At 39.1% G+C, this 13011-nt stretch overlaps 1 protein-coding gene across 1 annotated transcript; it reads right to left on the minus strand.

The window, feature by feature from the left end:
- Positions 1 to 2616: 2616 nt before the first annotated feature.
- MAT2B (methionine adenosyltransferase II, beta) lies at positions 2617 to 12757 on the minus strand. Its single transcript, XM_010002050.1, has 8 exons — positions 12595 to 12757; positions 11363 to 11580; positions 9312 to 9506; positions 8335 to 8449; positions 7889 to 8041; positions 4954 to 5147; positions 3882 to 3995; positions 2617 to 2851 (listed from the first exon to the last, which is right to left on the minus strand). The coding sequence occupies exons 1-8, from the start codon at positions 12755 to 12757 to the stop codon at positions 2681 to 2683; spliced, it is 1323 nt and encodes a 440-aa protein (XP_010000352.1). The 3' UTR covers positions 2617 to 2680.
- Positions 12758 to 13011: the final 254 nt, after the last annotated feature.

Raw genomic sequence — 13011 nt, forward strand, 5'->3', positions numbered from 1 at the left:
TAAGCATCAAGAACATATTTCAGCCAAAAAGTAAGTCTACAAGTGATCTGAATCATTCATAGCATCAAATGGTACTGATTACTAAGAACCATAATCTGCTAGGAACAAGCATTAAATTTGACTACTAAAAATGGAAGGGAAAATGCATGACATCAAATAAGCTCAGGTTTTGCCACTGAACTTTTTTTTAGGCTAGGTCCTTGTTTGGGCCAGCACAGAACTAATTTTCTCTTTGTGATTTTACTTTTCAATTAAGTCCTTTTTAAGTAGCTGCAGCTGCTGAAATTAACAGCTTGTTTTCCAGTCACTGTCTGCCTCTAGGATTGATAACACTTGATGTTTTTAGTTAGGGCAAGAGAATGGCATGTAGAACCAAGGCCACTGCCTGGGTCTGAATAAAATGTTAGGAAACCCCAGCCCCTCCAGCTAGTTAGGTTACCTTCAGTGGAGGCCCAGCTGAAATGCCTCTATGCAAACACACATATCATGGGGAACAGGAGGAGTTAAGAGATGCTTGTGGACTTGCAGGGCTGTGATCTTACAGGCATCACAGAGACCTGGTGGGATGGCTCCTACTCCTACAACTGAAGTGTCAGAATGGAGTATTACAGACTCTTTAAAAAGGACAGGCAGGGGAGATGGAGAGGGGGTGTTGCCTTCTATGTCTAAGACCAGCTGGAGTGCATGGAGTTCTTCCTAAGGACTGACAAGGAGCCAACTGAGACCTTATGGATTAAGATTCAAGGGAAGGCAGGGACAGGGGACGTTACAGGGGGGGGATCTGCTACAAGCCACCTGAGCAGGAGGACAAGCATAGATGAGGCACTCTACAGACAGATAGGAGCAGCTTCATGTTCACAAGCCATGGTACTCATTGGGGACTTCAACCACACCTCTTGGATACCTCTTGGAGGGACAACTTCGCAAAGCACAAACAATCCAGGAAGTTCCTAGAGTGTGTTGATGACAACTTCCTTTTCCAAGTGATTGAAGAAATGAGGAGAGGTGCTTTGCTGGACATAGTTCTCATCAACAAGGAAGGGCAGGCTGGTGAGCCTGGTGTTCAAGGATCACATACCCCAGGCCCAAAAATGATGCATGCCAACTAAGACCAAGTCAGCTAAAAACTCCAGGCCAGTGTGGATGAGCAAGCAACTCCCAGAAAACCTCAGACTTAAAAAGGAAGCATACAGAGGGTGGAAGCTATAGCAGGTACACTGAAAGGATTACAGAGAGGTTGTTGGAGCAGCTAGGGATCTGGTAAGGAGAGCCAAATCCCAGACAGAATGAAAACTCACCAGGGAGGTAAAGAGCAGTAAGAAAAGCTTCTATAGTTATGTTGGGGATAAAAGGACAACCAAGGAAAATGTAGGCACTCTCCTGAAGGCAATGGGAGACCTAGCTACACAGGATATTGACAAGGCTGAGGTTCTCAAGGACTTATTTGCATCAGTCTTCTCTGGTAGGTGCTCCAGCCTCATCGCAAAAGGCCACAGTAGGCAAAAGGGACTGGGACAATTAATTACTCCCCACTGTAGAAGAACAGTTCATGACTATCTAAAGAACCCAAAGTTGCACAAGTTGATGGGACCTGATTGAATCAATCCACAGGTCCTGAGGGATCTGGAAGATGTAGTTGCTGAGCCTCTGTCCGTCTTATTTGAGAGGTTATGGTGGTGTGTGAGGTTCCCGCCAATTGAGAAAAGTAACATAGCTCCTATAGAATCATCCTGGTTGGAAGGGACCTTGCAGATCATCAAGTCCAACCATAATTGATTTTTTTTTTTTTTCAAGAAGAGAAAAAAGACCTGGGGAACTACAGGCCAGTCACTCTAACCTCTGTGCCCAACAAGATCAGGGAACAGATCCTCTTGGAAAATCTGCTAAGGCACATGGAAAGTGACTGGTGTCCGCCAGCTCATAGCAGGGAAGCTGGAACCTGATGATCTTTAAGGTCCCTTCCAAACTTAACCATTCTACAATTCTACGATCTAGAACCAGAAAGGACTATGGGGTCACACCTGAGACCCTTCTTCGAAGAGAAGCAGACCAGACAGGTTAACAAAGTTAACCAAACAAACAAAGCATCCCATGCCATATACATTATACTGGATATTAATCTGAGGGATGACAAAGGTGCTTACTCTCTTCATCTATAGATGGCATCCCTCAAGGACTCCAGCCATGTATCTGCCTTTTATCCCAAACTCTACATTCCTGCACCCCAGCTCCCATCTGCCCCTAACTCCAGGAGTCTAGACCAGGACTTGTCCTGGGCCTGCCCTGCAGCCTCAGTGGTGATATGGATGTTATTGGGGGGTGTGGGGAGAGCATGATAGTGCTTTTGTGTATGTTTATATCTATTTCATTACTTTTCAGTTTAATCACTACTGTCTCATTAAAGCTGTGTAGTTCAGAATCCAACCTGTAAGAGTCTCTCTCCCTTACCCCCTCTTTTCCCCACAAGGGGAAGGAAGGGGGTTAACACAGAGCATCTGTCCTTCATTTAATTGCCAGCCCAGCATTAAACCATGACGAACAGTTTCACTAAGTGCAAGACCATATGTTTACCTGATGAAATGAAAACTCATGTCACAATTTAAGAACACTCATACAAAACTATTTTTTTTCTTTTATAAAAGTGCCACATACCATACTTGTACTAAAAAAAAGTTACAAACTAATGGAAGACTGTCTGCCTCCATCTTTTATCAACAAGGAAAGGCCAAAGTGATTCTTTGATCCCAGCTCGAAATGGTGTTCTCTGACCTATCCCCAGCATCTCCAACTTGGAACAGTCTAGCTGAGCATTCCTTGGACGAAGAGCACCCACAACTGGACAATCAGTAATCTAAAAAATAAACATTAAAACACACAAAGTCAACAGAAATCACAGAAAACTGTTTCTTCTTATATATGCTAAACTTCAAGTTTTCCTTCATGGCTTTCTATATAGTATGTATTTCTCTCTTCCAACTATTCTGTGTGGGGTTTTATTTTTGTTTGGGTTTGTTTGTTTTATGGTTAACTGTATTTCAACCTAAAAGATGTCACAAGAGTGACATCAAGTGAAATTTTTTTCACTCAATTACTGCTTACCTTTAATGCTTTTCTATGTTTTATTCTTATTTTTACCTGATGACTGTAGTCACAAGGTAAAAAATGTTCTAAAATGTTGACAGAACCATGACTTGTTCAATATGCTTGCAGAAAAATAGATTTGGGCAGAAGAAGTTCAGACTAACTTAGCATTCTCCATTCTTTTTTCTCTCCATCTTCCAAGCCAGATTTCATTTCCAGACTTTACTAGTTCAGAATCCTTGGAATTCGTTTTGATATGAATAGAAAGTTATTAACATGTTACGTTCTCACAACATCGGTATATTTAAGAATAGCCTTAAGTGTCGATAAAACCACAGGACAAGTGTTACAATTACCTTAAGTAATTGCAAAAATTACCTTAAGTTGTTAAGTGAATGTATTCAGAAATAAATCTGGATATTGACTGGTTCTTAGAGATTCCTACCTTCAAGTTTATGTTGTGTCAACTTCTGTGCTTTTTTAAGAAAAAAAATACAACCACAGATATGCATTTTACTCATGACTCATCAAACTGTTCTGCAGAAATACCAAAATTACACTCCAGACTGCCATACTGGTTGCTGACTGACTGGGTAATTTTTCTAACTCAGCGGGTAAAAACAGCTACTGTTTTCCTGGGTAAGATACCAGGCAGCAGCATCAGCAATACATCTGCTGTGCTGAACACCCACACTGACCATCCTGAAGAAGCAGCTCATTTGTGTTGTTAGTATGAGACCTACTACATGAAATGATAAAGCACAACCATCTTTCTACAGAATGAGCAACATATCACTTACTGGTCTCAGGTGGCTGCTGGGAAGGTTGAAAGCATCTGCAATTGCACATGCCATTTCATACTTGGTCATCTGTTCATTGCCAGACCAGTGAAATGTTCCTCTTACTGATGGGTCCTAGAGAAGAAACGGGTATCACAGATGAAAAAAAGCAGCTAGCCCTGAGACTAACTCCTGTGCAAGAACCGTGTGGAACCATCTCCTAGCAAGGTGCTATCCTCAAAGGCAGGTTACAGCACTACACTGATGGTCTAAAGTCGTCTCCTGCATTTTCAGAGAGCACATGTCTAGGGATTGAAACTGAAAACTGGTGTTACATGTATTCAACCTGATTTTTCACAAACAGCTTCTGATCTGTAGAATAATAGGAGGGAAAGGAGCAAGGCAACCAATGAACCAAGGTCAAATAAGTGGGGAAAAGGAATTTGGCATTTCTATACTATTCACTTACTTAAAAACAAACGCAAAATACCACAGACATTCTGAATGTTAAACTGCAAACCACGTACAAGTCCCATCAAACAAAGTGATTCAAACCACATCCACCAGACTTGCATGCTCCTCTTTTTTTCCAAGTTACATGTATGAAAAATAAAGGTGGTTGGTTGGTCTTGTTATCTTGCAAAGGTAGTAAACTGAAGATGCTGTGGTGAATAAACATGGTATTTAAATCTAATAGCTTGGTTTTGCCGCTCTGGTGTTTTTAATACAATCAACAAGGGCAGCTTTGAGAATTACATTCAATCACCTTGGGGTTTTTTTTAGTCCAAAACATTAACTTGCAAAAGGCTTATCAGAGTAAATTAGGTATTTGCATTTCTCTGCTGTATTCTGAGAACATAAGATGATTTTCTCAAGTATCTGTCGAATCACTCCCCTCATTTTTGTTTCAAATATCAGAATATCCACACACTGTCATGTGAAGATACTGAAGTATTACAGCCTTTTCTCCCTCCCAGTGTTTCAGAAATTGAATTAATGATGCAGGTTATAGACCATTCTCAGTAATTCAGAAACAAAGCCAAGAACTGGAGCAGTTTTTACCTTGAACATGCTCGTTTATTTTAATTCTTACCAGCATTCTCTTCTCTGCCAGTTGTCTGCAAACAGTTGCTACATCCTTGACATTAGTAGGAAATCTTTGTTGCCAGTGGTCCATGTTGGCAGATTTATTACTGAACTGCACTTTATCAAACATAACAGTCACAGCACTTTCTTCCAGTCTTTCTACCTCTCCATACAAGACAGGAATCCTAAGTACTGCAGCATCTAAAAGAAAGAATATTTTACAAGCATTAGTATTGTGTATGACTGGTATGAATGCTGTAGCATCACCTGAGAAGAGGTTTGGAAGTGTTAAGAAATACGTTGATGATCCTAAGCATCTACAAATCACAAAGAAAATGCAATTAACATGTTTGCCCTCAGAGTACAATTTTCATTCATATAAATTCAAAGTTTATAAATACTCGTATTATATGAACTTATTTTTATTTATCCCATTAATCTGAAGAAATTTAACAAGCTTTCATTAAAAACTCAAGAGAAAAAAAGGTGGTCTGTTTGGGTTAGATCAGAAATTTTATATTTTAATTTTAATTAAGAAAAACCTATGCAGTTACTCCAGCACTCACCATCCTCCCCGGGTAAGAATAAAAATGCCCACCAATCACAGACTATCATATTTAGGTATCAATTAGAGACTAAGATAGTTCGTCCAGCATGCAGAAGCCTCCTGTATAAAGGAGGCTTTTATTTACCAGTAAAAAAAGACATGAAGCTTGGAATGAATAAACAGCTTGCCAAATGAGAAATAGATTCACAGAATACAGCAGTATTAGACTTCAAAACAGTGATTTAAGAAATTAAAATGACAGTAAACAAGTGCAAAGAGAAGGATATTTTATGATGGAATACATACTACTAGTCTACCTCAGCCATGAAGACTCACAAGGCCTCTTTGAGGGGGAATCCAACAAGGCTATGACAAAGTCATTAAAGGTAATACAGCTATTTATGCTTAAAGCAAAAAAAAAAAATAAATAATAAAATCAGTCCTGAAATGAGAAGTGGAAGTCACCAAGTAATTGCAATTCTTCGTATGAAAATGCTACAGTTATTGGAAAGACAAGAAAAACTAACACAGACTCTATTACCATGGAAAACTAAAAGAAGTACTTGCACAAGAAAAACAAATTAACAATAAAGATCCTAACATTACACTGATATTCTGACACTCTAAAAGCAGTTATTTGGCTGGTCAGCAAACAAAGTCTTCCTCTCTTTAAATCCCGGTTGAAATAACTTCTAAAAATGTCTTTGGATGTATTAATTATTTGAAAAAAAGACAGCCTGCCTTTTGTTCTCAGAGAACTCTTTTGAGACTTGGAGAGCATTACCTTCATTGCCAAATGTTCTGAAACTACTGAAGCTTTAGTTTTATAAGCACAAGTACTAAATATAATTTGTATCCCCTCCTAACTGAAGTGAAATATGTATTTTAAAAATATACAAACCCCCCAAATTATTAGTGGAGGTTCTTGTATTTTGAAACAGGAATGGATAGGAAAGTTCTACACACAACTTCAGACATTTGATAGAATGAATTCTACCTATGCAGTATTACCAATGTAGTGGTTAGAAGACTAATACATGTCAAATATTTGCATTTGTAGGAACCACTAGAATTGACATTTTCAAGGACCTTTCTCAGCAACACCTCGAAATTCCATCTGCTAATAATATCACTGCTTCAACCCACTACTGCCTGACAGATCACGCTCAAAATGTTTAGGAAACAAAACAGAAGCATGGAGTTGGAGGAAGGATCTAGCAAGATACCCACATGTGCTTGAATTTGGTGCAGTCTTATCTTCATTACCAATCTGGAAGAGGGAGCAAACAGCATCACAGTCAAATTCAGAGATGATATTTAAGAGGTGGAGCGAGATTTTCAACTCATTTTTACTTAAATAAGGTTTTTCCTATCACACTATTTTTTTAGAAAGTCTAGTTCTTATTAGCAATGACAAACTTCTCTTAAGGCCTATTATTTTCAAATATATTATGTATTTACTTACTGAAAAACTCTAACACTAATTTATTGACTGTTCCATTCTCGTTAAGCAGAACAGATTCACAGTGTGAGTATCACACTGGCATATCAGAAGCCTCATCTGCAAGTGCTCCAAGGGAATTTTCCTCAAACTCATTGAGAAAATAGAAGTGTTTCTTTCTATAGAACCTGTGAATGGAAACTGGCAGTGTACTAGAAACAAAAATTCTCTTTTATACAAGAAATAGGCTTTAAATGCAAGGGAACATATTCAGTCCCAAACTTTTTCCCCTATTAAGCTGAAATTTTTAAATCATGCTTGTATGTTTTGAATGTCAATTTTAAATAGGACAACACTTAAATAAGAAAGAAAAAAACCAAACTTGCTTACTAACAGAAATATGTTACTAACCCTTTAACAAAGTGTTCCAAGAAGCAACCTGATACGTGTTGTAAGCTAAGTGGGTAAAAATAAAGTGATGGCCTGATGGCTTATGTAATAAAAGCAAAACAGGAGATCAGCAAGAAAACCAGAGATTAACAACAAAAGCCTATGCACTGAATTGCAAGTTTTTTTTTTCCCTTTAAGTTAACACCTGCAGTGCAGCCCCATTAACAACAGCAGCTCTAGGGCAGATGTGGCAAAACTTCTGGCATTACAGGATATTGATCCTTCCCTTAGGAACAGTTGGTTCACAGTAGACAAAGGTTTGTGACCATCCATCAGCAGAGACTAGTATCACAAATGAAAGCTGGAATTAAGAAATAAAGCTTCAGTCAAGCCCTAAGCAGCAGCACTCATTTCAGCAAGGAGAGTGACTCTTCATCACATTCTTTTCTACATCTCACTTCAGTGTTTTTCCAACTTCACTTCTCACTTATTAATCTATTAAGCTAATATACAATTAAGTAAAAAGAGCAAGCCTCTATTAAACATGTGCAAGTCTAGTCTTACCTTCATTATTCTCCAGGACTGCCTTTTCACCCTCCAGTTTGGTTTTACCATATAAGTTCAGGGGATTTGGTACATCAGTCTCTTTATATGGAGGGCTTGTTCCATCAAACACATAGTCTGTACTAATGTAGATCAGAAATGCTCCAACTCCAGCTAGAAAGAAAATATTTATAAATACTCTGTTTTAATTCATTCCTTGTTTGCAATCCAAATAAACCCTTAAAGAAATCTCCAAATTAACTTATCTTCCAGCTCCAGTCATTCTCATTGCCTTGTTTGTTCACTGATCCTTCACACAGACACCCATGCTACCCTCACAGAAAATGGATGGACTGCACACTGGTCACAGAAGTGACATTCAGAATTTTGAGGAACTTATTTATCTCCCTGTATAAATAAATGCAGTATTTTAACAAGAAACCAAATGCATTACGTGGTCTCCTTACCTGCCTCTTTTGCTAAGTTCCCTGAAGCAGCCACATTGAGCTGAGAAGCAGCATCTGGTTGACTTTCTACAACATCTGGCCTTCTTTCTGCAGCACAATGCACTATAACATGAGGCTGGAAATTAAAGACTCATTTTAAACAACAAACACTGTCAGGAGATTGCAGGTGCACCCTAACAATAGCAAAGTCCCTCAGGCAAAAAAGCATTTCACTAAGTTGTGGGAAGCAATTAAAGTAGTAGCATTATTTTTAATCATGGCATTCTGAGCAGCATGTTCACCTTAGCAAGTAAAATAGAATCGCGCTGCTTCAAGATACAAAAAATCATTAATTTTGCAATTATAATTTTCAGTAGCTTAAATTTTACAGCAAGATTGAAGCTGTTGAGGGTTTTTTTTTAACTCTGTAGAATAACATGAGATACAATAATAGTATGGCATGTATATCACACACACATAGTAGTACTTAAAAAAGAAACATTAGCCAAACTGTTCTTAGGTAAGCCATTTACACATGGCTTATTTGACAAAGGTAGACTATTAAGAAGATACTTAAAGCTATTGTATAGAATGGCGCCTAACATAATATATTGCAGGTTTCATGTATCCTCCCTGCAATTTATGTTGCCACACTGTATGCTACACATACAGCTAGTGCTGTTGTAAGCAAGTATTTTTCAGCTTCAAAAGAACTGGTTCAGATTACCACTTTTTCTTTCAACTATCAATTCCAGTGTGCTTAAATGTACCTCTGTTACCTGCACTCTATTTATGGCGATGACAGCACAATTCCACCTGTACCTACAGAGCAAGCCTACACTCCAGGTGCGGCAGAAAGGGCAGCCAGGAATTTTTCGACTCTACCAAAAAACTCATCACACAAACGACACATGAAATCAGTACCAGTACAGCACTATCAGCTGATTACCAGACACATCAAGCACACTATCCATCTCCTTCATACTGTAGAAACTTACCTGAAAATCATGGATAATATCATGAACTGCAATACAGTCCAGAAGATTAATCTGTTCAAATCTAGGCTGAGCTCTTCTAAATCCACAGCCAACTGCATTCCAATTATTTTCCTTAAATTCTTTAAACACAGCTCTGCCAAGAAGTCCCGTAGCACCAGTAATCAAAACTCGCCTACTGGGAATATCAACATCTTCCTAGAGAAAAGAGAACAGGAAAAGTTTTCTCTCACTATTATTTATTACTGCTTTTTCTTTAAAAACTCTGCAAGGCTACAGTCCATGATCCTGCATTAAAACAGCTTTCCTTGCCACATGGGTGTTTTGGAGTGTCTCATGGAACACAGACATCTGGAAGTAATGGAATTGTACCTACTCAAGTATTTCAACATATTTTTTAAGATAATGAAAACAAAACTTAAATAGGAAACTCACTTCCACAGCACAAGAAGAAAGTAAATTAAACCACTAAATGAGACAGCAGTTTAAGTTCAAAATCTGACAACTTTGTACAATTTGAAGTGAGGGAAATAATTGATTTTGAAAGCGGACCCAAATCATGTAATATTTAGGGTCCACATCCTGCAACAAAAATTTTTTGACAGACTGTACCTGTGTGGTATTGCAGCAGCATAACTCACTGTGGCCCTGCCTATAATGACTGCAAAAACTGAAGACCTGAATTTTACTTTTAATAGAATAGTAATTCACAGTTATTCAATGCAATAGTCTAATAATAAGTAAAATCAGGTCACAGCTCTCCTATCAGTTTCACAAAACCCATCTCAAAGCGTTTTGGTCATTTAAGCTCTCAATCTATACAACATGCTAAAACTTAAGTTACCACACATTTCAGTAGTTGTGTGTAGTAGTTCACACCAAGTTAGTTCCTCTCCACCACTACTAGACTATCAAATGTTCTAAACAGCATACATCAGATGCAGATCTGTCTGTGGAATCTCCTTTTTTCCTTTCATGCTTTCCTCTTGCACTTATAATTAACAAGAGCCTGCTAAAAACAGCATTAAAAGCATATGCTTACATGCCAGTACAGAACAAAACTTCAGGTTTGCAGAACCCATAAATCTTGGACTGCCTGACCAGTTTATACACAAGGACCATTTGTGATAATTTATTAGAATTATGTAAATGCAAATCAAATAGCCCAGTTACTACTCAGCATTCTTACATTTTTCAGCATTGTAACAGATTGCTACTTTTTGATTGCAGCATAGGAAGCAACAGAATTTTTTTCCTAATTACTGTGTTTCACCCCTGAATTTAAAAAGCTTTTTTTCCATAAGGGTATATGCAGAGGTGCACAGACTATTGCTTCAAGTTCCCAGCACATTGCATTCATCTTCCTTAACTCCCAATTTTCAGGCAGAAGATGACTTATCCCCAGCAGTACTAGACTAAAATTATTATTTTTCAACTGGACAGGTTCCTGAAAATGACTAATTAAAGCAAGTGATGTTTTAATAAGTTATCTTTACAATCAATTTGACCTCAGAACACAAATTTATTTCCAGTATTTTAAGGCTGCCTATTTTACTCTGAAAAGCATAAGCAAAATTTTTGTGTGATGTAGTTTTTATCCCAGCAAAGTCTGGCTGGGGTGCCACAGGACAGATTCTCAGCACTGAAATACCTACTAATAAACATCCAGGACTTGTTGCAGAAAATAGAATTGAAAGATTCTCTAAAATGGTCACATCTTCACTAAGTAGAAAGTGACCAACACAGAAATATGCCTAACTTGTAAAATATTATATTTTTAAGCACCATTCCTCTCAGGTTTTCTTTTATTCTACACATCATAAAGAGGCTGATATATTAGCAGCATAACCGGAGCTGAACACAACCACAACTTACACCAAGTTAAGTACAGGTTGCATCCTCTTGCTCTTGTCTGCAAGACTAATTGATTTTAGTCACTCATTTCTAAGAAACAAACACAAGTGATACATGTTTCCCATAAATTCAACATGAAGCATCTACCACTTTAAGCCTACTTCACCTTGCTGGAGGTTAAACATTCTGGTAGTACAAACCCTGCACGGATAAACTCGCTGCCTTGCTCCTTCACAGAAGGCCACCCATCCTGCCTCAGCCCCAGTAAGGAGGAGCAGCAGAAGGGCTGAGCCTGAAGGACCTGAGGTTTCATGGTTCCCACTACTGCTGCCTGCAGATGCTCTCAGACCTGCAGAAGCTGCTGCTGTTGCCTCATAGCCCTCCAGATGCAGACAGTACATGTTAATAGCACCACATACTGCCAAGTAGCAACCAGACTGACTTTCATAGTTAGCAAATCCGAAATTTTACTTCCTGTTACTTGCTTTGTCTTCCAAGAAATTAATTGTGGCCCTCTAGAAGAGAAGGAAGCAAATTATCTACAGGTAACATCTAGGAGTATCAGTACTTAACTGAAACATCACACAATGCATCTTCTTTTTGACTTTTGTTCCTTTTTTTTTCCCCCTTATCTATGGCTGGAGTATTATTAATGTAATGCAGTTGAAAGATAAGACAAATGTTAACTACTCTCCTAACAAGCTAAAAGCACATTTGGAATTTACAATAACGTTTTAGACAGTTTCTATCTGCAGAGAATAAAATACAGCCTAGAATGATCACATTATCCTTTTGCCTACAAGTTTTATTGGCTTAAATGCAAGCTGTTGTCCAGATTAGCCTAACTACTTACAAACCTTTTACATGTCATTCTCAACTGTGAAACGATCATACTCAGTCATCAAACGTGTTGTAAGTTCTTTTAGCAACTAATTTTGAATAATACTGTTTAAATGACCTATTTACAGCTTCATAATAAAGCATCCGATTTCGTGTTACTATGCTCAGCAGACTCACATAAAAATATTAAAAGTAACAACACTGTAAAATTTTTATAAAATAATTTATGAGAACTAAGAGCACTTTGTGGACACCACCGTGATACCTAATTATCATTCACAGAAGTAACAACACATGCGTTTCTAAAGAAAAACCAAGCTACCAGTACTTTTTAAGTTCTAGACAAGATCATTATGAAGCCCAAATTATCAATTTTAACAACTGCCGACTAAAACCAGAAGCGACTAGAAAAAAAAGCCTTGCGACACAAGGCGATGAGAAGTCGTGACGGGGCTGTCACCCCTGGGCTGAGCTCTGTGTTCACGGCTGGCATCACCTACAGCAACAATAACCAGAAGGAAATCCAAGAGCCCTTCTGACAGTCACGGACTGACAAGCGAAACCGATTAACGTGGACAGAAGTTGCATTTACCTCCGCCGGCGAACCCCCCGGCTGCAGCAGCCGAAGCTACACCTGTTGAACATCGCTGGCGATTAACGCCACAGCAGAGAACAGCAAGTCTACGAGAGTGCTCATCTGCGGCCGGGATTCCCTTGTAAAGAGAACCCTCTCCGTGGCACAGGGCGGGGAGCATGAACCGTTTAACAACGCCAGCACCGCAGACACACCTTTATGTGGCGATCAACGCCGAAACAACGCAAGGAGACACAGAAACACCAACGCCTCGAGGGCTCGCGGGTCACCAATCCCCGAAGGAAGAACACAAGTAAGTGAAACCAAACCGAGGAGCCCAAAACCCCAGCAGGGGCCGAGGCGCTCCCCCCAGCCCCGCACCGCGCGCTCGGCCCCGGCCCCGGCCCCGCTCAGTGCAGCAGCGCGGGGCAGCCC

The sequence above is a fragment of the Chaetura pelagica genome, unplaced genomic scaffold (genome assembly GCF_000747805.2).
Source record: "Chaetura pelagica isolate M959 unplaced genomic scaffold, ChaPel_1.0 scaffold356, whole genome shotgun sequence".
Lineage (NCBI taxonomy): Eukaryota > Metazoa > Chordata > Aves > Apodiformes > Apodidae > Chaetura > Chaetura pelagica.

What these genes read in the sequence shown, in the direction of transcription:
- MAT2B (XM_010002050.1), bottom strand. Translation starts at nt 12,757, where the DNA reads ATGCTCCCCGCCCTGTGCCACGGAGAGGGTTCTCTTTACAAGGGAATC. An exon ending in CGGGGGGTTCGCCGGCGGAG is followed by an intron (nt 11,581 to 12,594) that starts GTAAATGCAACT and finishes GCTACTTGGCAG; the next exon opens with TATGTGGTGCTATTAACATG. An exon ending in AGCGAGTTTATCCGTGCAGG is followed by an intron (nt 9,507 to 11,362) that starts GTTTGTACTACC and finishes TCTTTTCTCTAG; the next exon opens with GAAGATGTTGATATTCCCAG.